Source organism: Microtus oregoni, unplaced genomic scaffold (assembly GCF_018167655.1).
Source record: "Microtus oregoni isolate MIOR12 unplaced genomic scaffold, Mior012 000029F_ref0000214, whole genome shotgun sequence".
Taxonomy (NCBI): Eukaryota; Metazoa; Chordata; class Mammalia; order Rodentia; family Cricetidae; genus Microtus; species Microtus oregoni.
In genome coordinates this window covers 24,411,590-24,434,022 of record NW_024543088.1, presented here as the reverse complement: position 1 = coordinate 24,434,022, position 22,433 = coordinate 24,411,590, and the positions used below count along the sequence as shown (strand labels likewise).

Below are 22,433 nucleotides of genomic sequence, written 5' to 3'. Positions count from 1 at the left end.
CTGTAGGCCCCCTTCCCTTGGATGCTCATCCTTCTGCAGAACTGGGACCACTCTGTCCTTTTTGGGTGACAGTTGTTGGGGAAAGGTCAGAGCAGATTGTTGTCGCTAGCTCTCCCTTCAGCCTGTCAGGATAAATGCCTAGGAGGCTGAGCACAGATGTTTCAATAAACAAAGATTTGCTTTATTAAGAAATAGATTTTTTTTTCCTAGATGAAAGCATAGTGTACTGAATTTGACAGAAAGATGAAAACTATGATTCTGTCTCTTAAAAACAAAAAATGTCAGGGAGTGGTGGCACACGCCCTTAATCCCAATCCCCACAGAGGCGGACTGATCTCAGTGAGTTCAAGGTCAGCCTGGTCTTTAACGGAATGAGTTCCAGGATAGCCAGGGCTACACAAGAAACCCTATCTCAAAAAAACCCAAAACAAAGAATGTGAGCCAGTGCCTGCTTGGCCCAGCTCCCTCAACTCTTTCTTCTCTCATTTCTTATGAAGTTACTACCTTTTATTTTAATTTTTTTTCAAACACAGACATACAATGTGTGCCTCCCCGGCACACACACTAGCTCAGTAAATGAGTATGAATTAAATCCCCAGGTAGCCACTACTCAGACAGAGACCATCAGAAATAACATTATTTCCATTGTTGGAATACTAACAACTAAAATTATTTTTTTATCTTTCCTGAGTGTCTCACATGACTGTCTCAGGAATAAAATAAGGCTGTATTTAAGTGCTTGGGCTCAGTAGCCGGAAGGCATCTCCCATGTGCTGAGATCTGCATCCCTAGACTGCCAAAGGTGATAGGGGCACCAGCATTCTTCACTGCTGCAGCCCGAGGCTGCTGTGTCACACGGAGAAGTGTGCTGAGAGTGTGACAGTTGCAGTAGCTGCCCTCAGTGCACATGTCTGTCCCAGGGAGCCTTCCTAAGGCACAGTCTTAGATGTCAGAGGACCTGTGAGCATTAACTCCATGTTTAAAGTGCTTTCTTCTAGGTCGGGCTGAATGCCTGTTGTTGACTTCTGGGTTGTCGTGTCTGGTGGAAGACGGCTGTGGATGGGTGCTGATTAGCAGAACGTCACCCAGCCAGAACTCAGAACTCTAGTCAGTGTTTGGTTATTATGTGTGTATTCATATGTTTGTGGGTATGCGTATGTGTGTTGAACAGAGGCCAACATCAGGCATTTTGAGTAAGAAGCAATTGAGTAATTGCTTCTATCTTATTTTTGAGAGTCTCTCACTGATCATGGGGCATAGCAATTCAGCTATACTGGTTGGCCAGTAGACCCTGGGGAGCTTCCATCTCTGCCACCCCTAGCACTGGGATTACAGGTGTGTGCTGCCTCACCTGGCTTTTAAAAATGTGGGTGATGAAAGCCAGGTATTAGGGTGCATGCCTTTAATCACAGTGCTTGAGAGGCAGAGGCAGGAGCTCTGAGTTTGAAGGCAACCTGGTCTACATACCGGTTTCCAGGGCTACAAAGAGAGACCCTATCTGACAAGAAAAAAAAGTTCTGCAAGTCATTCATGTTTAGTAGAGTGCCACTTCCCAAGAAGCTTGGCTTCCTGGGGATTTGACTTCTGCTTAACCGTAGACTGATGCTTTCTTGAGCCTGCCACGAATCTTGCTGAACCTAAATGGAGAATACCAGAACCTGCACAGAGAGCATCACAAGTGCTGAGGCAACAGGTGACAATCAGTGACCATGGACACAGTACACATGTCTCCGCTGCGCACACATGCTGTGTTCAGATTAGATGAAGTAGGAAGGTTACTGAGCCAGATGTGGTGGAGCACACCTATGTCTCAACCCTTGGAAGCTAATGTCAGAGGATCCTCTGAGCTCGAGGCCAGACCTGGTCTCAGCTCTCTCCACCCCAGCTGTATTTGGTGCTCTGGTACAAGGAGGTACTTAGAGTTATAAACCGTCCGTCCTTTCTCCCTCCCCTCTGCCCCCTTCCCTTTTCTTCCCTTCCCTCCCTTTCCTTTTTACTCCCTCTCTTTCTCCCTCCCTCCCTCTTTTTTCTTGAGAAAACCATTTATTCTGTGCATATGTGTTTGCATGTATGTCTGTGCACTGCCTGCATTCAGTACTTGCAGAGGCCAGAAGAGGGCATCAGATTCCCTGGAACTGGAGTTACAGGGAGTTGTGAGCTGTCACATAGGTTCTGGGAATAGAACCTGGGTCCTCTGGAAGAACAACAAGTTCATTTAACCACAGAGCCCTCTCTCCAGCCCCCTAAACTGCCATTTCTTAAAAAAAAAAAAAAAAAAAAAAGACAAAGAAAAAGAAAAAGCAAATTGATGCGGAAGATGAGTTTATTTACATTTAACCAAAGCAGTGAGAAAAAGACTCCTAGCTGCTTTCTGTGTTTCCTGTAATCACTTTTGGAAGTTTTATAGAAAAGATGAAACCAAGGCCAGAAAATTAGCGTATGTTTCTGGGGGGCGAGTTCTTCCTCTGCCTGGCATCCGGCTTCAGCCTTTCCCTCCCCCAGCACTAGATTCCTGGAGAAATTTTCATGCTTTGCTGTCTGTTGTTCCAGTAGTCTGAAAACAGGAAGGAAGGGCTCATGGAGAGTGTGTCTTTGGAATAGTCTGTCAGGGCAGCTGTTGCAGTGAGTATATCTGCTTCCCATATTTTTGTTTTAATTGCACAAATGGGACATGCACACTGTTGGCAGAGTTATTTCAAAGCTTGGATCAGATCACAGATTTGAGCTACCCTTGGAGTCCTAGTCTGGTTTGTTTTTACTGTCGGGGTTTTTGGAGAGCTCTTGGGGAATGGAACTACCTAGAGAGTTTATCAAGGGTGGGTTATGCACCAGTTACAGAAAGATGTTGACAGATTGGGAGGAATCTAAAGAGGAGCCAACACTGTTGGAAGGAAGGACAGAGAAGACAGAGAAGACATGAAAGGAACTAAATAGCACGGCTTGGCCAAAGCTATGAGAAAGGGTGTGTGACAGGCCCTTAAGAATGGACATGAAGAACATAAACATCACGTCTTTAGAACCATGCAAACAAGAAATAAAAATGAACACTCTGCATAAAAATGCTGTAATCTAAAATACCAATTTTTTTTAAAAATATATATATATATATAATGTCAGAGTTTTGTGGGCTACCAGTGAAAGTCAGATAATGGCTTGGACCTCCTGGAACCGGAGTTACAGATGACTGTGAGCTGCCATGTATGTGCTGGGAACCCAGTACCTCTGCAAGAGCAGTCAGTGCCCTTAACCACCAAGCCAACTAAAAACCCCTAAAATTAAAAAAAAATAAAATCTCTAAAAGAGCTGGGTGGTGGTGGCGCACGCCTTTAATCCCAGCACTCAGGAGGCAGAAGCAGGCATATCTCTGAGTTCGAGGCCAGCCCGGCCTATGGAGCAGGTTCCAGGGCGGCCAAGGCTATTGCACAGAGAAATCTCATCTTGAACAACCAAAAGGGGGGAAAAAACTCTAAAGGAAAAAAATAATGGTCAGCATTAAAAAGTTATTTTTATTATGGTGAACTTCTTAGCTTGGAATTAAAGTCAGAAAGGAATGTCAGAAGCTGCTGTGTGGGAGACCCTGAGCTGCTGAGGGCTTTTTCCAGGTCTAATTTTGAAGGCTGAGGTCATGCTCTTCCTGGTGAGGATTTCTCACCCAGTTCTGATTGCACAGTTTTGCATATCAGGGTCAGCAGGAGGAGTCAGGTTGCAGTCTGTGGGAGCCAGGCAGCCTCCCTGTCGTGTAGCAGAGACTCACTGACACTGAGAGTTTGCTCTTTTAACTCCATCAGCTTCCTCCCTCATGGTGCCCCCTGCTGGGATCTCTGATTATAAACAAGATGGAAGAGCACAGTGGTGAATGGCCACATCAGGTAAAGAGGGCAGCAGGCTTGCACTGCAGCTGACTTGCCCTTGAGTTGTCATCATCAGACCTGAGTTTTGATACAGCAGCACTTTTTCAGGAATCTGTAGGTGTCTGTAAGAGAACTGGGAGAGATTTGCATCTTGGTGTCATAGCAAAAGGCTATTGCTTTAGGTTAAAAGGTGTGTACATTTTAGAAGAGAATTAAAGGGAATTGGAAACTCTGAACCTCTGAAGATAAACCTGAAACCTGGTAGTCCTGGACTATGAAGCCTGTTAAAGAGGCACACCTGTCTGTATTTTAGCAGGAAACTTAACAAATGAAGTAATGAGCTACCGGTACCTTAAGCCATCAAATGCCATTTTATCTAAGAGGGATAAATGAGCAGAAATGAGCTTTTTTAGCTACACAGGAAATCCCAAGTCTCTCCTTAGTCCTTGGAGAACACCAGCCTAGAAGCAGTGCTTGCTGAGTACAAGAGGCCCAAAGATTTTCCTGTTGGGGGGCGGGGAGAGATTTAGTCTGCCTGTTTTGGCAGGATGAGAAGATGGATTCCCTGGTGGCATCCAGGAAGCTGAAGAGATGGAAGGCCGCTTTTTGGTGTGTGAGTGGCTTTGCCAAACCCAAAGGCAAGCCTCAAGATGGAAGATCTTCTGGAGGAGCTATAGGATGCTGTGGGAGCTGGCGTGTCTCAGTGTTAGAAGCTCTTTTGTTAAATGCCATACTCTCAGATCTGTAAAGGCATTTGAGAATTGGGTCCCATTACCTGTTATTTTAAACTGGGCATATAAGCTAAATTTAGACATGTATTTTACCCAATTAGTTACAGCTTACCAATGCCAGTAAATGTAAGAAGATTAAAAGGAATGTTTTAATAAGTCAAAAAACATTAGCACATGTAGGTACTCTTACCCAAGATGGTGGTGAGGTCACATGTTTGTATTTTTCCAGAGTTGTTGTAATCTGGAGGTATAAGTTTTACAGATCTTAAAACATGCACACATATACACATAAAGACCTAACACAGTCATACTATGAAAACACACCCACATAGTCACAGAGGCACATTATTCTAACAGACAGACAAATAAAACACTTTTAGAAACCTGTGTCAGCTGACCAACTTAAAAATTCCAGGAGGCAGAGGCCAGGGAAGCACAGAGGTGGTCCCGTTAAAGACCAGACTAGAGTAGAAGGACAGGGAAACATCCATTTAGAGAATCCCAGAGTGAGACAAACAGCAAACAGCTAGAGGGGGAGGGGGAAGGGGAGTGGAGGTGGGAGCACACATCTAGAAACCATGGGCTTTTAGAGCCTTGTTTGTTATTACGTTAGATGTTAGATAGCCCCAAACTAAAAGGATTTTTATAAAAGGCAGCCCAAGGGTGTTTGAGGATTTGGCTTTGAATCATAAGAACCCATTTAGAAGCCCATGTTAATTGGGACTCAAGCCTGTCGCAGTGCGTCCACCAGACAGAACTCTTGAGTCAAAATGGGAGTTGTGAGAAATGAGTGGCAGACGTCTCTGGTCCACACAGTTCCCACCTCAGCCTGCTTGAGTCGGGCTTTCGGCACTGCTGCGACTTCAATGGAAAATCGACCAAGTGGCTGAAATCATTACACTAACTCTTCCTTCCTGAGTCCAGACTCTGAAGAAACGGAGAGGAGACAGGGATCCTGTGGAGCAGAGAGATGTGTTGTTGGTAGCTTGGGGGTTCTGAGAGAGGCTCTCCAAGAACAAGAGTGATGACAGGAGCTTCACCTCACACACGTAGAGTGGCCTGGCACTTGTGTGAATTGCTGTCATGGTTGAGATACATATGACATGTGATGGGAGTCCCCTCCATACAGTCTCTGGTTCTAGGATATAGTCACCATTGGAGCAGTTACCACAAAGCTCAATAGTTCACACTTGACTAACGTTGAACTTGTTACTCGTAAGAGATACCTCTTAACATATTGATCTGTCCAGCCCTTGGGCTTTGGGAGCAGGTTCGCCAGGGCAAGACCTGACTGTGGCATGGACTCGTTATAAAACTTTGGCAGTACAGCATCCCCCTTCATTTTGTCTCTATAAAGTGGGACTGCCAGCATTTCCTGAGAGTATTGTAAGTGTGAAACCAAATAGTGTACAGTAGGCAGCCAGATGCCTTCCTTAGGCTCATCTCTTCACTTATAAAAGCCCTGATTACTGTTCAGACATGGGCATCATTGCTTTACTTCATTAAAAACTGTTTAGGGGAAAAGTAAATACAGCACTGGGAGAATTGTGATGTCATTTCTCCAGGACCTGCTAGCGAGGTCTTCATAAAACTGTAGCATCTCTTTCCCTTCAGTCTTTCTGAGGACTGGGCTGCTCTGACCTGCAGAGCTGCCTGTCTGCTGGCTCTGCTTGTCTGTGGCTTAGCCATTTACTGTTCTGTGTTTGATGCTCCATGTACCAGTCCCACCCAGCTGTCAGATGCTATGTCTGCCCACTGCAAAGAAGCAGGGTAACCAGCAGGAAAGAGGCATGAGGCCACCGCTTCCTCAGACCCCGTGCCTCCCAAGAGCTCCGCCTTGCTGTTCTTAGAATGCTCCTCATTCCTGGAGCAACTTTTATTGTTTCTCCAATCGGAGTGTCTCCACTTCTTCTCCTCGACATCACTTTGAGTGAGAGTCAGAGAGCTTTATGGTTGTTAATGAATCTCTTCCACAACTTTCCCCCCGAATAGCCTCTTGATCAAAAGATGTTCTACTGACATAAAGGGAATCCAGCCAGCCTGATTGGCCTGATTTCTTGTGCAGTTTCCAGGTCTTAACCCTGCCTTGGATTTTGTCTTGTAGTATATAGCATCTTTCCTCCAGTGATACTGTATACTACCCAAGAATGCTGTGGAGTTCAGCTCACCCTAGAATTTTTCTAAAATGTGAAGGATGGGGAACGCAGATAGCTGTCTGGGAACCTGGTGTGTACCTGGGAGACAGATGAGTGCAGGTGTCTGCGTGCGCCTCATAGTCTTAGAATGAATGTACATCTTGTCTTCTCGGTGCTTCAATCCACGTGCCCGATTGCACTTTCAGCCAGTGGCTGTTTCTCCTCTAATCTTGGTTCTCTTCTTCACCTCCTCTTTTCTCCTCTCCTTTGTAGGCCCTAGTTGTTTGGATCAATATTAGTCACTCTGTCTCTTTGGTGGGGCAGTTCTAGTCCCTCTCACTTGCTGATCCATTGATAGTAGGCACCTGGAGGCCAAGGGTTTTGTTAGTATGCCTTCATTCATTTCCAAGGTTCCATTAGTCAGCTTCCTCGTGAATGTCTAAGTTCTTGCTGGGTACTTCAGAGATTGTGTAGACATCATGTATGCCTAATACATTTGGGACGCTGTCTTAGTTTCTTTCCCTTTTGCTGTGATAAGTTACTCCAACAAATGTGACAAAGGATAAAGGGTATATTCTCACAGTTGAAGGCTAGATTCCACTGTGGTGGGGAAGCCGTGTTTGAAGTAGCTGGCGACTTTGCATCTACAGTCAAGAAGTAGAAGGTAGTGAATGTGTGTCACTGCTTGGTACCCGTCTCCATTTTTATACAGTCCAAAGTGCCCTGACCAGAGAATGCGTCAATCAAGACTTATTTCCACTTGTGGTATCTCTTGTTACATAGCAAGCTCAAATTAGGTGGCATAAAATAAAACCCGTATATTTACAGATTCTGTGGGTCAAGAATGGAAAGGGTGTAGCCAGGCCTGTTTTGTTCCTGTCCTGTGTCTGGGCCCTCTACTGGGAAGACTCAGTGGTCAAGGTAATTTACATCTGGAGGCGGTTCACTCACTCACTCACTCACTCACTCCTCACTCACTCACTCACTCACCACTTACTCTTTGGCAGGTCGATATGGCTGATCACCGGGACCTCAGCTGGGCTGTTGGCTGAAGCGGTGGCTTTTCTCTGATTGCTTCCTCTTCCTTCTACCATAGGCTGAGTTCTCAGGGTAGCATTCCTAGGGGAATTGTGCTGTGTTCTGGCTTGAGAAGTAAGAGACTCATTTCTCAGTGGTTATAAGCCTGGCTGGATTTCAGAAGAAGATCTCAGTGGGACAGAGTCATAAGGGTGGGTTTTTTTTTTTTTTAATGAAGTCATCTTTAGGAAATTTTGTCTACCACAAAATCCAGACTAATTTGAGAGCTTCGATACAATCTGATTCGTCTTCTTTTTAGCTAGACTACAGAGCATTCGTGTGCCAGAGATCACGTTGGCACGTCACAGGCTTCCTCATCCAACCTGGCAGTTCTGAGACCAGACACGAGTTGAGTCGGTGAGGTCAGACGGTTCCCCCAAGGTCAGCTAAATGTCTGGGTAGATGGGCTTTGAACTGGAACTTTTGGTTTTTCTACATCTGTACTGTGGAGGCAGAGGACAGGGGCACATGACAATTACAAGACTTAATTAACAATGACATCTCCCTTTTACTTGAGCTGTTTGAAGTTAGAACCTGAGCCTTGACGACCCTAATAAGCCAGGTTCAGCCACCCACCTTTACAGGCTAATTAAACAAGTATTAGTGGAAAGAAACAAAAACATTATTCAGTGTGGCCCACTGAGAAAGAAGGGGGTTAAAGATGTCCAGCAGCTTGTCTCCCTGCCCCAAGTCCATTCTCCGACTCCTAACTTAGGTTGAAGGCTATGTAGTTAAGCAGTCTTGGCCAAGGTGGGCTGCCCATTATTAACCATCATTGTCTGGGCTCTAATTTCTCCTACAAGGTGGCCTCACAGATGTCGGAACCACGTGAGATCTTTAGGTAGTGGAGGGAAGGGGACAAGAGGACAAGCCATTCCTATAACTGGCACCAGATTTCAACTGCTCCCTCCCAGCGTGAGACTCCTGTGGGGGACATTCCAGTTCCTTGAGGACCTTTGTTTAACAGTTGAATAGTCAAAGCAGGCAACACAAGTATCTCTGGACTATCCTTGCCCCTTCCGGGCCAGTTACACTGTCTAATCCACTCTTGATGGCTGGTGGATCAGGACACTTTAGTCTGTGGACTACACATGGCCCCAGTGGGTAAGAAAAGCCACCGGGGTGGTCTTAATGCTAGTCTGCCTCCATGTCTGCCTCTGCAGACCTCATCCTGTGTGCTTTGCTTGTGAGTTGTTGGGTGGGGCTGGGAGAGATCTCCCCCTGTGAGCTTTCTCCTGTCCCCTCCTACCTGGCTCTTTGTGCTCCTAGGACTCTTGATGCTAGAGTGTATTTGTTTGACCTTAGTTCATTGCAACCTTGCTTAACATCCCAGTGTGCTTTCTCTGTGTACTTTGGCTTCTCAATGATTTGGGACTTTCCTGAGTTTGTCCATATTCAACCTGCTGCTACCTGGTTGGGATCATCAATCTTGCTTATGCTATTTTCTCTGCAGGATGAATGTCCTTTGCTCTTCTTTCTACTGGAGGTCTATTCTTTCTGCAGGATTAAGATTAGTTCCTGCCTCCTTGCCTCTTAGTCCTGTCCATTGTCCTCCAATGGCTTCACCTTATTCTGTATGCATTCTTTGGTCTGGTTATGTGGAACTCTCACTAGTCTGGAAACTCCAGCAGGGAAGAAGCTGAATGTCACTCTTCCATAACCCTTAGTGCCTCTTTATAACTGAGGGTAGGAGCTGCATCCTTTGGGGGGGCGGGGGGTGTGCAGCATCTAGTATACGCCAGTGCCTGTCTGGGGCAGACACTACTGCAGAGATATTGGGGCGGAAGGAAGGTACAGAGATGCTGGTGTAAGATTATAGAGAATCTTAGTCTGAACACTTTTATCGTTGTGTATGAAGTGAAGATATTGATTGATGTTTTGGAATACAAAACCATCTTCATCATATCAGCTGTGCAAGTGACACCCCCCCCCCCCCCCCCCCGCCTCCAGATCAGGACTGGCGGCTGCTGGTATTTCTTTATAGCGGAGTTCTGAAGAGGGTCGTTGGACCCTCAGCTGAGTCTGCCATCCTGCAGCACCTCCCAGCTATTTGTATACAGTTTTGCCCTGATTTCTGGTGTTCTTAGGAGGTGTCAGAGCATGTAGACTGTGGAAATGGCCTGCAGGGGGGAGGGGACCCCATCTGCAAAGCTGTGGGGAGTCATCCATGCTGACCTAAGACTTTTCAGTGGCATGGCTACCTTGCGGTCATCGTCACGCATGCTCTGTAAGTAGACTTGATGGGCTCATTGGTTCCTCAAGTGAACTCAGAATGGCTCCTTGGTTTTGTTTTGCTCAATAATGAAGGAAGGCTCTTGTTTCCATGCCCCCAGGGAGAGAGTTCTTAAAACAGTTGCCCTGAGAGTTTTTATAGCCCTATGCTCTAAGAAGATGACTTTTTCTAAGACTTTTGGCTACAGGCTGCCATATAAGCAAGCAGTAAATTCTGAGTATTGAGATGTTAACTCTGGGCTAGGCCTGCAGCTCAGGGACAGGCCCCCTTGCTTACATGTCCAGAGCCAACAATGTAGTAAAAAATCCAATATAACCCCGCACCATCATTTCCAAGGGGCAGAAACTTGTTGAGTCATTGTGATCATCTCATTTGCTGGAATCATAAATCCATCCATAGTTCACAGATATCTCCCCCTGTCTATATAAACCTCAGTGGATCCTAATTCATACTTAGCCATCTGTTGAATTGCTTTTTTTAAAATATTTTATTTATTTATTATGTGTACAATATTCTGTCTGTGTGTGTGCCTGCAGGCCAGAAGAGGGCATTAGATCACATTTCAGATGGTTGTGAGCCACCATGTGGTTGCTGGGAATTGAACTCAGGACCTTTGGAGGAGCAGGCAATGCTCTTAACCACTGAGCCATCTCTCCAGCCCCCCCATCTGTTGAATTGTATTGTCTTCCCGGGATAACAGCTTCCAACTCGGTCCAGGGACAAAAGTGACGTATCCTTCAGGAAAGAGACAAACCCTGTCTGTTAAAATGGAATCTGGCCTTAGAAGTGACAGCTTCCGTGTTTTAATTGCACTGTGACATACTGTTAACTTGTATCAGTGTGTACGTGTGCATGCATGCAAGAACTGTGTATGTATGTAAATCCATGTATGCTCATTTAATTCCATAGCATGAGGCCAGAGTTCTCTGTTCTGCAGCCCTGATGTAAAGAGGCCAAGTCTGCAGTTTTGTTCAGCTGAGTTCACGTGTTATTTCCCGTGCAGCCTCCACCAGACTCAGTTGTTCCTAATTGGATTGTCCCAGGTTTGATGGGACAGGGCTCTCACTGTAAGCTTCCTGTCTCACCATCTACCATTTCTAAGCTCACTCTAACTCCTCCCCAAAGCAGAGAAGGGCACAGTATTCTCTGAAACCTGCCGACACTGCCCAGCCCTAAGGTGTATTTCACAGCTGGCGGCTAGAGAGGAACACAGAGCAGTGTTATTGTGGTTTGCTTCTTTTTGATGAGCCCTGGCCAGAGTTCCTGGAAGGCAGAGGCTGTGGTGGTGAGCTCCGCCTGTGTTGTCTCTCTAAGCTGCCTAGCAGAGTCAGCTGGAGGTGACGCATGGGAAACCTTGTTCCCTCAGACCCTCTGCCTCTGAAGCTGGGCTCCAGGGACTGGGCCTTAGGAATCTGGAGCATTTCAGTCAGTGAGGATGGTGGGCTTTCCCAGGTGCAGGCCTGAAACATAAATGTCTGTCCTCCACGGTGTTTGTTTGCAGGGCTTGCCCTTGGTGACTCCTAGGTTCCCCCTCTCCTCTCTGGTTTGCAGCTATTCCCTGGAAAGCTTTGCTTGTTGTAGCTTTTGTTCTGCAGTTCAAGGTGGACTTCTCTTTCTGGAAATTGTAACATCAGTTTTCTGGGCGACTACTTATAACTGACATTTAATGGGGATTTCTAAAACCTCTCTGAGTCCTGCTGTCTGCCCTTTTTGTTGAGCTGTTAAAACTTTAATACAAACAAGATTGAATTGAGATGTTTGGGGTTTTGTGATCTGTTTGTAGCCGAAGCCTCTCGAGACCCTCGCTTGCTCTCTCTCTCTCTCTCTCTCTCTCCATTTCTTGCCTTCTCTTTGCATCAGGTTTGTTTTGTAGCCAAGATGCCATAACTCTGACTTGGAAGCATCTTGTCTGGCTGCGTGCCCCTCTCCCCTCACCTCCCTGCCTCACATGCCAGCATCCGTGAAAGGGTAAATGAATCTCACCAGTGTTAAGTCCGGTATTGACTCCTGTGTGTGACTTACACACTACACAGAGACGGAAGGAGCACACCTGTGGTCTACAGTGTCAGAATTTATTGAGTAGCAATAATTTCACAAGGAACAACAGTTCCCTAGGCAGTGGTTTGTCAAGTCGTCCTGCGTTGCTGATAGCCTAGGCGGAGGTGAGCAGGGGTTCTCTTACTGCAGTCTTAATTACTGACTTTCACTCCGAGGTCACACACTGCACAGCAGATAAGTCTGTAGCTACAGACGCTGCAAAGGGCTGAAGAGGCCAGCCGCGTTCGAGGGCTTTCACGGAGGCCTGGGAGGCAGAAGCCAATGGGAATGATGAGTCCCTGTGGGTGGGTGCTGGGGTATGCCGCCTCTGCTGTGGAGCAGCCCCAGGGTGGGTAGAGCTGCAGAAGTGAGGTGTGGTAGAGGCTGGGGAGGCAGAGAGCAGGACCAGGTTCAGGCGAGTGAGGGGGTGGGCAAGTGATGGCAGTTTGAGAGTATGCCACATCAGCAGTGGGAACTGCCACAAACTGAAGTTCCTGGGACAATCAGAAGCTCCCTCTCTGCCTGTCGGGCTGCTGGATTGGTCAGGTGTCAGGTTGGAGCAGTCGTTACCATCCCAGTGTTAGATGTCCTTCTCTTCCTGGGAGCCAGGTGAGGAGTTGCACCTTTGCCTTATCCTGGCGTTCCTTCAGGCCTGCTTTCCTGGTATTTTAATACGCCCGTATGCTCACAGTCCCCATTTACTTTAAAAACTTTATAGAGGTGGGTGTGCCCTTCCTTAAGGAGCAGCCACTTGCCAGTCTGTGCTGTGTGGCTGTGCCAGGCAGGTGGTGCCATTCAAATGCTTGCACCCGTGCAGAGCCATCCCCTGCTCCAAATGGAGTCAAAGGCCTTTCTCTCAGGGTAAGGCGTGGCCTGAAAAACCACTGTTGTTCACCAAATGGTATAACTCAGCATAACTCAGGGCAGAATGCAGCCTGATCTCAACAGCGGGTCCTGATGGAGCCTGCTTAGCTGGTGACGTGTGAAGGGGGAGCCCTGGAGGCAGTGTGAATCTGAAGCTGAAATTCTGTGCTGGATCCAGAGCTGTGAGGCCCTGTGGCCGGCCTGCCTTTGTGCACCACTGGCCTTGCCCAACAGCTGCAAGTTGCTTGGTGGGGTGCCCGTGAGTGAGGACCTTGCATCTCCCTCAGAGCCACTTTGGGGGTGGGGGGAGCTTCTTGACAGAAGCCTGGTCTCTCATTCACATTTTTATCTGGGAACTTATCCCTAATTAATTTCCCTCAGATTAAATACAGTACATATATAGGAAATTTCGAGGAAAAAAACCCTAGTTTTAAAAATATAAGCAATTTTTATTCGGTCTTTTCATAGTCTGCTCATCTGTATTAAAGATAGATTCTTCAGGGTTCTTTTTAAAAGGTGAGTTTAAATCCCCACCTTGGTTTTGATGCTAGAAGTCTGATCATGCCAGGCAACCAGTCTACTTGCTGTTGGAGCTGTCCCTGTTCTCAAAAGCAGATTTCTGTGTATTCAACTTGTGTAATGCTGGCGCTAGAAGCTAATTTTAAAAAGAATCAGCATGTTGTGTATTGCCCTTTCATCGCTGTAACAAACACCCAACGCAGCTGATTTTATGGAGATCAAAGGGTTAACTTAACACACAAGTTTGACTTGAGCCTGGACAACTGGGTTCTAGTGAGAGCCTCACATATGAATAGTATTGAAGGGAGTTGGACCAGTGAGCATGTGATGTTGTTTTGAACAGGGAGTGTAAGAGCTGCCAAAGGAGTCACAAGGAAATGCCTCATGTCCCCAGTGACCCAAGAACCTTCTGCTTTGCCTACTTCCTGAAGTTCCCTTGCCTCCATACAGGTGTGTGTCCCTGCCTCCCACCCTGTGGACAAGATTTCCATCATAAGGGACCCTCAGGGGTCCCCAAACTACAGCATCTTTTGAGATGCCGGAAAATGGTCATGGACCAGCATCCCTTCATGTCATTCAACCTCCCACCCTATGGACGAGACTTTAATCATAAGGGAGCCTCAGGGATTCCCAAACCACAGCATCCTTTGAGAAGCCGGAAGATGGTCATGGACCGGCATCCCCTCATGTCATTCATAATGTGCTGCTTGTTGGTCATTTGTCGTCTTGATTACAGACCGCTCTCAAATTTCCTCTGTTGCCAAGGCCAGCCTTAGTCGTGGGCTCTTTCTGTCCTCAGGTTCCAGAGAGCCGGCCTTACAGGTGTTTGCCCCTCCTCTCCTTCCCTTCTGAAAAATTACTTTTCTGGATCTCCTCTCGTTGTGATAAATAGCCATTAGAATTTTCTCCTTCTGGTCTTCCCCAGCGCTCCCTTGTTGGTGATGACAGGGGCAGAGAGCTCAATGCAGGGGCAGAGTGTGAGCGTAAGAAGAGCTTCCCCGACGTGTCCATGCCGCAGTGAAGATGCCCTACTGACATCCAACACCGGCTTTCCCTGGTGCTCTTGGCCTTTACTGGAGTGTGTTACATCATAAGGGTGGTGCACAGGTCCGGGCAATCTAAAAACAAGCTAGGAAAAGATAGGGACTTGGATTGAACAAACAACTGTAAGCTATGTCTTAGTGTTTATAAAATGAAGGCTGGTGTTTCACTCCCTAGAGAGTGAAGCTGTCAGAGTAATTTGGCTGTGTTCGCTGTGGCACCCCAGTGTGCAGGGGTTCAACCTTTTGATATTGTGACATGATGTCGTCTGCAGGTGTGCCGGGCCACATTCACAGCTGTCCTGGGCTGCATGCAGCCTACAGGCTAGATAACCTTAAGGGACTGGGTTCTAATAGGCAAGTGTTTGTTACATGATTTGGCAACACTTGTAGATAAAACTTAAAGAGCATCCTAGCCTACAAAATCAATCATTCCAGGCAATGCACCCTTACCCTTCTCTGGGAGCTCTCTGGAATGTGTCCCACCTATATTTTGGGGAGGTTCTCAAACTTGAGCTTGCCCCGTGAGACATGACACAGTCTGGTAAAACTAAAGCAGGTGATTTTCCACTTTTCCCCACCTATGGGGAAGTTTCTGGAATAGCCTTTCCAGGAGGAGAGGGTTTGGTGAAAATCTACAGTGAGGTTGGTGTTGAAGGAAAAGCTAAGGCCAGCTGTTCTTCTGTCTAAGGGGACGCATCCTACCCAGGGTCTATTGAAATAAAACATGTCCTTGAAATACAAACGTTTGTTGTTGAATTGGCAATTCCAGTCTGACATTTTAAGAGCAAATATTTAAATTTATATAAAGCAAAAAAAAAAAAAATCCCACCACCACCACCAACAAACCTGTTACTCCCTGAGACTTAGATGAAGTTTATTTATCTGACAATTTTTGACAATGATAGGCACTTCAGTAGGAGTGGTAAGGCTTCACTTCAGAAGCACAGAAGCTGTTGATAGAAGTAACAGTCGTAGTTTGTGTGATCTTCCTGTTATAAACGATGAAGGATATTTTGGGTGTACTTTTGAGATTTTTGTCAGTCTGCATCCCATTGGACTACTAGAAGGGTAGGCGAGAGAGTATCAGTGAGCCCACAGAGAAGATGGGGAAACTAAGGCTTTTCCTTTGCTGTAAAAGATGCGTTGAGGAGGAGCATGATGGGGGATGTTATCAGAGCTTCAGAAGAGTGGGATTGTCCTGTGCCAGCGTCCCCGCATCCCAATCGTGTCCTCTTCCTTCCCTCCTTTACTTCCTCTATTTCATAGTCGTCTTGTTCCTTTTGGCCTTTGAGACAGAGTCTCACTGTGTAGCCTAGGCTAGCCTCTACCTCTCAGTTCTCGTGCTGGGATTGTAGGAATGCACCACTAGCTCTGGTTTTCTGGTTTCCTGGAAGCAAGTTAATGACTCTTCTCTAAGAGTTGAGGTCTTTGAGTTATGAGCCAGTTTTGGTTGACCCTATGTTTTTTATTGAGAAGGGAATAAGTGAAACCTGTGGCCCATGGCAACACTCCTGCCCTAGCCTTCTGGGTGCTGGGATTCCAGGTGGGAATAGCTGTGCCTGTGGAAAAGGCTTTTTTCTCAAGGCAATGGGGAGGTGCAAGGGTCACAGGATTTGCAGTCCCCAACTATTGTATCACTTTGTTCCCACCTCCCTCAAGGTCATATGCTGAAATCCTCAGCCCTAAGGTACTGGTTCAGGGTGACGCCCTTGCAATTCTCTCCTTCTTCCGGGCTCTGCTACCCTATCACCAGGGAAGAACCCTGGCTGAAGGCGGGTCCCACCCGCAGCTGTCCTTGGCTGTTTATAAGCCTCCCAGTTCACAGTGCGACACTTCTGCTCACTGGTTTGTTCCATCTGAGCATGGCTTTCAGGAGTTCTGAGTATACAGGAGGCACGAGTTGTCCCCTGCCAGAGCCTTATAGCTTTATGAACATACCTTTACAGAGTGCCAGGAGTCACCGCGTTCATAACTGCAGTTGTCCCAGACAATGCTTTGCAAGGTATCACTGCAGTATCTACCTAACTTACCTATCATTTTATGATTCATCCATGACTATGCTACTGCTCACCATGTGTGAACATACATGCTAGAAGGAAAAACACAATTGATGTGGGTATAGGGTGGGACTTGGCTCTCACCACACATTTATCTGCCTCCCATAATAGGTCAGTTGATCACAGACCTTCTAAAGAGACTTCTCTAAACTAAGGAGCTCGAAGCAGGTAAAACTGCATCAAACATGCTGAGTCTATAAGGTGTGTAGAACCTGCCTATGTGACTGGAACAGGCGAGCTCACCTGAGCCTTTGGAGTCAGTCGGTACATCCGCCCTTCTGTGCAGACAGTAGGTTTCCAAAGTGCTCTAAAGCCCCCGCAAGATGAGGACCCCATGGCATCTGTTGGATTGCTGCGTTGCTATAGAAACAAGGGGGGCCTAGTTAGGTAGAATTCCTCATTGAATTCTACCCACAGGATGCTCTTGGCTTCCTCTGCTTCCCCTCATGCCTGCAGTTTCCCTGGGGATCCTCAAGCCTAGTTTTAAAAAGGAACCAGGGATGCAACTAGCTGGGTACCTACAAATCACATTAACTCATTCTTGACCGAAACCTCCAGCCCAGCATGATCAAAGCTTGTAACAGATTCTATCATGACGAAATAATTTTGCCAGTTCTTGATATTTGTAACAGACATCTATTTCATCTGAAGTCCAGTAGTTGCAGCCTGTATCGCTTTGGGGATCTAGAGTACAGAAATATGGCATTCGTAGAGAATGCCCTGAGGCATCGAGTGCTAGAAGATAGGTTAGGGTCAGGTCGGTTTAGTTTTGAAACGGTTTACCAGGGGAAACCCACAGAGGTACTGCAACCAGTTAAACAGACTGCAGCATCTGCCATCGGAGGGCTCCAGGTCCTGGCCCTGTGGAATTGACACAGGTACTGTGACCAGTGAAACAGACTGAGCCATCTGAGGGCTCCAGGGCCGCACTCTCGGTCCTGGCCGTGTGGAATTGGCGCTCTTACCCTTTCTACTGCAGAAAACTTCCTTTGAGTGTTGTTAAGTTCTGCGTTTTAAAGCCACAGGGAAAGTGACTGTGTACTTTTATTAAGGGCACCTGTGCCTTTGCTAATGTCAGTTAAAATGCAAGGGGGCAACCCCACAGGTCCTGCTGCTGGCTTCATTCTTGCGCTCAGAGTGAAGACGCAGGTGAGATGATCAGCTGTGCGACCTAAGCTACGGGTGTAGAGCTGCGAGGGGAAGGCCTAGTCAGTGACGTGTTTGCTTTCGGAGCCATAAGACCTGAGTTTGAGCCTGCATGAAACAGCCGGGTATGGCGGTGTGCGCATCCCTCACTCTGGGGAGAGAAAGAGTAGTGGCTGGATCCCCGCAGCTTGCTGGCCAGCGAGCCCAGCGAGCCCAGCCTGCTTGGTGAGCTCTTGACCAGAGAGACCCTGTCTCAAAACCAAGATGGATAGCATTCCTGAAGAGCACCAAGGTTGTCCTCTGGCCTTCATGTACACACATGTACCTGCACGTGTATCCATATACATCTGTAGACATAGACACACGCCAACAATAGTAAACTGTAGGTGTGTGGTGGTGGTTTGATAAGAATGGCCCCCAGACTCATATATTTAAATGTTTAGTCACCATGGAGTGGCAGTATTTGGAAGGATTATAAGAATTAGGAGGTGTGGCCTTGTTGCAGGAAGTGTTTCACTGGAAGAGGGCCCAGTTTCTCTCACCCTGCTGCCTGTGGGTTAAGATGTCGAACTCTCGGCTCCTCCTCAGCACCATGTCCGCCTGCGGACTGCTTGCTTCCAGCCCTGATGAGAAAGGACTAAACCTCTGAAACTATAAGCCAGCCCCAATTAAATGCTTTCCTTTATAAGAGTTGCCATGGTTGTGGGCTGGAGAGATGGCTCAGGGATTAAGAGCACTGAGTGCTCTTCCAAAGGATCTGGGTTTAATTCCAAGCACCTACATGGTGGCTCACAGCTGTCTGTAACTCCGGCTCTATGACACCTGAGACCCTCACGTAGACATGCATGCAGACAAAACACCAGTGCACATAAAATAAAATTTTAAAAAGGAAGAGTTGCCGTGATCATGGTGTCTCTTATAGCAATAGAAATTCTAAGATAATCTTCCTTTGTTTTTTTGAGCCAAGGTCTCTTTCTATAGCTAGTGTGTTCTCCGTCTGGATTGGCAGGCAGTAGGAAGAGAGAGTGGGCCTTGTGAGCATCTGAAACCTCAGAGCCCACCCCCAGTGACACACTTCCTCCAACAAGGCCACACCTCCTAATATTAGGTGCCACTCTTTATGGGCCTATGAGGACCATATTCATTCAAACTACCTCAAAGACTCTTGACCTTAATGAGAGAAAGCTCCTCAGCAAATGGAGGTCTGTGCGAAGACCTGAGACTACAACATGCTGAGGCCAGTGGAGCGCTCAGCCCAGATACAGCCCATTTAAGACTTGGGGAATGTTGCCGAGAAGAAGGTGGGAAGGTTGTAAGAGCCGGAAGGCAGAGAAGGGCTGCAGAATGGCCATGGCAATAGTACAAATAGAGGGAGCAGTTAACCGTGTTGTCGGGAGCCTGTTCAAAGGAAGCAGGGTACTCAGCATGTGTCTGTGCTTTAGTTAGAAGGCACCTGGAGCCCAGTGAAATGCACCTGGGGAAGGGAGACCAGGGCAGAGACGGCCAGGAGAGCTCTGTAGTAGCCACGTGGCAATGGAGGTGAGAGTGGCTGCCGCGCTTGCTTTAAAAACAAGCAGCAACCCAGACAATCCAGGGTTAGTCTCTTGTATTTTTTAAGGGACAAAGATTTATTTCCTTAGTAGCGTGGAGGTACACACGTATAATCCTAGCCCTCTAGAGGCTGAGACAGAGAGTCATAAGTTCAGGGCCATGTAGTGAAACCCTGTCTCAAAAATAGCAAACCAAGAAGGGAGGAGGTTTCCTTATAACCAGTCACCATGCTAAATTTTAAGTTTAGCTTTCAAAACAAGGCCCACTTGCATGAATGGTGATGGTTTGAAAAAAAATGCCCCCCAAAGGGAGTGGCACTATTAGGAGTGTGGCCTTGTTGGGGAAGTGTGTCACTGTGGAGGCGGGTTTTGAGGTCTCATGTGTGCTCAAGCCACGCCTACTGAGGCAGTCTACTTCCTGTTTCCTGCACATCAACATGTAACAGCTCCTCCAGCACCATGTCTGCCTGCATGTCCTGTCATGATGATAATGGACTAAGTCTCTGAAACTGTAAGCCTCCACCTCAGTGAAATGTTTTCCTTTATAAGAGTTTCTGTGGTCATGGTGTCTCCTCACAGCAATAGAAACCCTAACTAAGACAGTGGACTTAAAGGAAGAAAAATGCGTATGTCCCCAGTGTTTGAGCCGAACACGGGGTCACTCATCCAAAACTCTGACCTAGCCCCCTCACTGGAGAAGTAGAGAACACAGCTTTCCTGTAGGTCGGGAGGGCCCTGTACTGAGCAGCTGGTCACGGGGGACTCTTGGAGTCCTAGGCTTCCAAGTGATTGACTCATGTTAGAAGTCCACAAAGAGCCTGTCCTAAAGGGAATCACCATGATGGGGTTCAGCGCTCACGGAGAGACAACCATAGTGAAAAGGCTGAATGAACAGTGAGTTGCTAGAGAGGCCAGAGGATGCCTGCAGAATGTCTGCCTACGCAGCTAGAAAGCTCAGATTCAGGGAGAAGCTGGACTGGAAGGACCTTCAGAAGCCCCTCCTCCCAGCAAAGCATTCTGATGACCTGACCACAGGTATGGTAGCCTGGTGATGCTGTGGGGGCTGGCAACTTCAGAGACCTCCCTCAGACCCACATGGACCTTTCCCGCATGGAGAGTCTCCGGACAGCTGCGGCTGACAAAGCCCCAGGCTGTGGGTCTTCCTAGGGTGATCTCCTTTCCCAGTTCTCAGTTCCTTTCATTCCTTGATGTCCAGATCTATGACTAGAGGGGTTGTGGACAAGCATTTTAGAGATTATGTTTCCAGGCATCCTAACACTGGGATTTACCAGGTCTGGTTTCTGCTTGCCTGACATGCAGCCTTCACACAGAAGTATCTGTTACAAGAAGTGCTGTTATTTTAGATCTGTTCGGTTAGGATTCGGGACGAGCTACCCTTCGTTTCTCGACTGTTGCGCTTGAACAGACAATTTGCCCGATCAGCTGATGCTCTGCAGTAATGGAACAAGAGATAGGAGTGTTTGCTGAGTCCCCTCTTCTCCTAGCAAGTTCTGGTGTAGTTTAAAGAATAAATCTTGCATATTAATTAAATAATAACAGTAAGGGTTATATGGATTGTACCCTGCTTATCAAAGACTTAGCAGTTAACAACCATATGTAAGCAAATGCATAATCATATTTGTCTTTAGGATCTGGGTTCTTTCAATATGATTTTACCTGTAACTGTCATGATTTTGGTTTAACAGCTGAGTGGTATTCCGTTGTGTGTATGGACCACATTTTCTTTACCCAGCCATCTGTTTGTTGATGGACATCTAGGCTGATTCCAGCTTCTGGCTGGTATGAACAGAGCCGCAGTGAATATGGCTGAGAACGTGTCGGTAGTAGGATGTAGACTCCTTTGGGTGTGTGCCCAAGAGTGGTAAAGCTAGACCTTGAGGTAGATCTATTCCCAACTCCCTAAAGAATTGCCACACTGATTTCCATAGTGGGTGTACAAGTTTACATCCCCACCAATCCACATAACCACGGAGGTTAGGTGTAGAGTGTAGGACTGGTGGAGAAGAAGGTAGGTGGATCTCTGTGAGTTCAAAGCCAACCTGGCCTACAGAGTGAATTCCAGGACAGCCAGGGTTACACAGAGAGACCCCCCTCTCAAAAAAACAAAACAGAAGAGGATAATACCTAAATCATTTAGAGCCATCAAACTATCAGGGTGTCTTAAGAAAGGCCTCTAAATTTTTTTTAAAAAGTGAGATGTTTAAATACTCATGATAAGGAAAGTGGCTGGGTAAAATGAATGCCGGGACAATCGTGGGGTAGAAAGCGGATGTGGAAGCTTTCTAAGCTAGGAAGATGGTCAGTGTGTTACTGGGGCGGGGGAGCAAGGTGCTGAGAGAGTGCGGTGCCTCTGTAAGAGATGTAAGTCTGTATTTGCATGAAACCGAGGATACACAGACAAGTGTGTGAGGGTCAGGAGGTGGAAGGTTTTTATGTTATTTTGAGTTGCCAATCAATTACCTTCTGGAAATAAATTTTTAAATGAAATTTGACATGGAACAAGATCTGATTTTCTTTAGGCCCGGAGTATTTGTGACCTTACCCTTTGTGTTTGAGTCTTGGAATAGGATCATTGCAAGCATGTGTATTTTGATAGAATGACTGTAGAAACAATATATACTAGTTTATCTTCTGACTACTTTGGTAGGAAACATAAGTCTGTACTTAAATTGTAATTTATTTAACTTGTTATAGTTTCTGGATTCTTTTTTCCCTCCCGAGATAATTGGAAACCTTAAAACACGGAGCCTACTGTAGGAATGTTCTGTGGATGGTTTAGTAAATGCAGTTGCACAGTGAACTTGATTTATGATCTTATGTGTGGCTTTGTTATTTGCTGGAGTTGGAGTGTACGGAGAAAATGTTCTGGACTGCTCTTGTCTTTACAGGAGCAGAAAAATCCAAATTCGAAACATCCCGCCTCACCTGCAGTGGGAGGTAAGCCGGGGCACCCAGACACCTCCTTAGTTTAGCTTCCTTTACTTTAGGAATTAGAGGCCATAAGACTCGTCCCCAGAGCCTCTGGGTCCTGTCCTTCCTTTCCAGTGCTGGGGCTCACGACGTCAGTTAGGGGTTGTGTTTGTCCCTCTCTGATGATGGCACTCTGGCCGTTCACAGTCTTCTCCCTCAGTACTGGGCCCCAAGCACCAGCACAACAGCCAGGAGACAG

General features: G+C 46.8%; 1 protein-coding gene across 2 annotated transcripts in view; it reads left to right on the top strand.

Moving 5' to 3' along the window:
* The window catches only part of Igf2bp2 (insulin like growth factor 2 mRNA binding protein 2), a 110,377-nt gene that overhangs the window by 52,835 nt on the left and 35,109 nt on the right, over positions 1 to 22,433 (top strand). For both annotated transcript variants that reach the window (XM_041678245.1, XM_041678244.1), the window contains exon 3: positions 22,153 to 22,201. In XM_041678245.1, the coding sequence (XP_041534179.1) occupies positions 22,153 to 22,201 (49 nt within the window). The remainder of the gene's footprint in view (positions 1 to 22,152; positions 22,202 to 22,433) is intronic.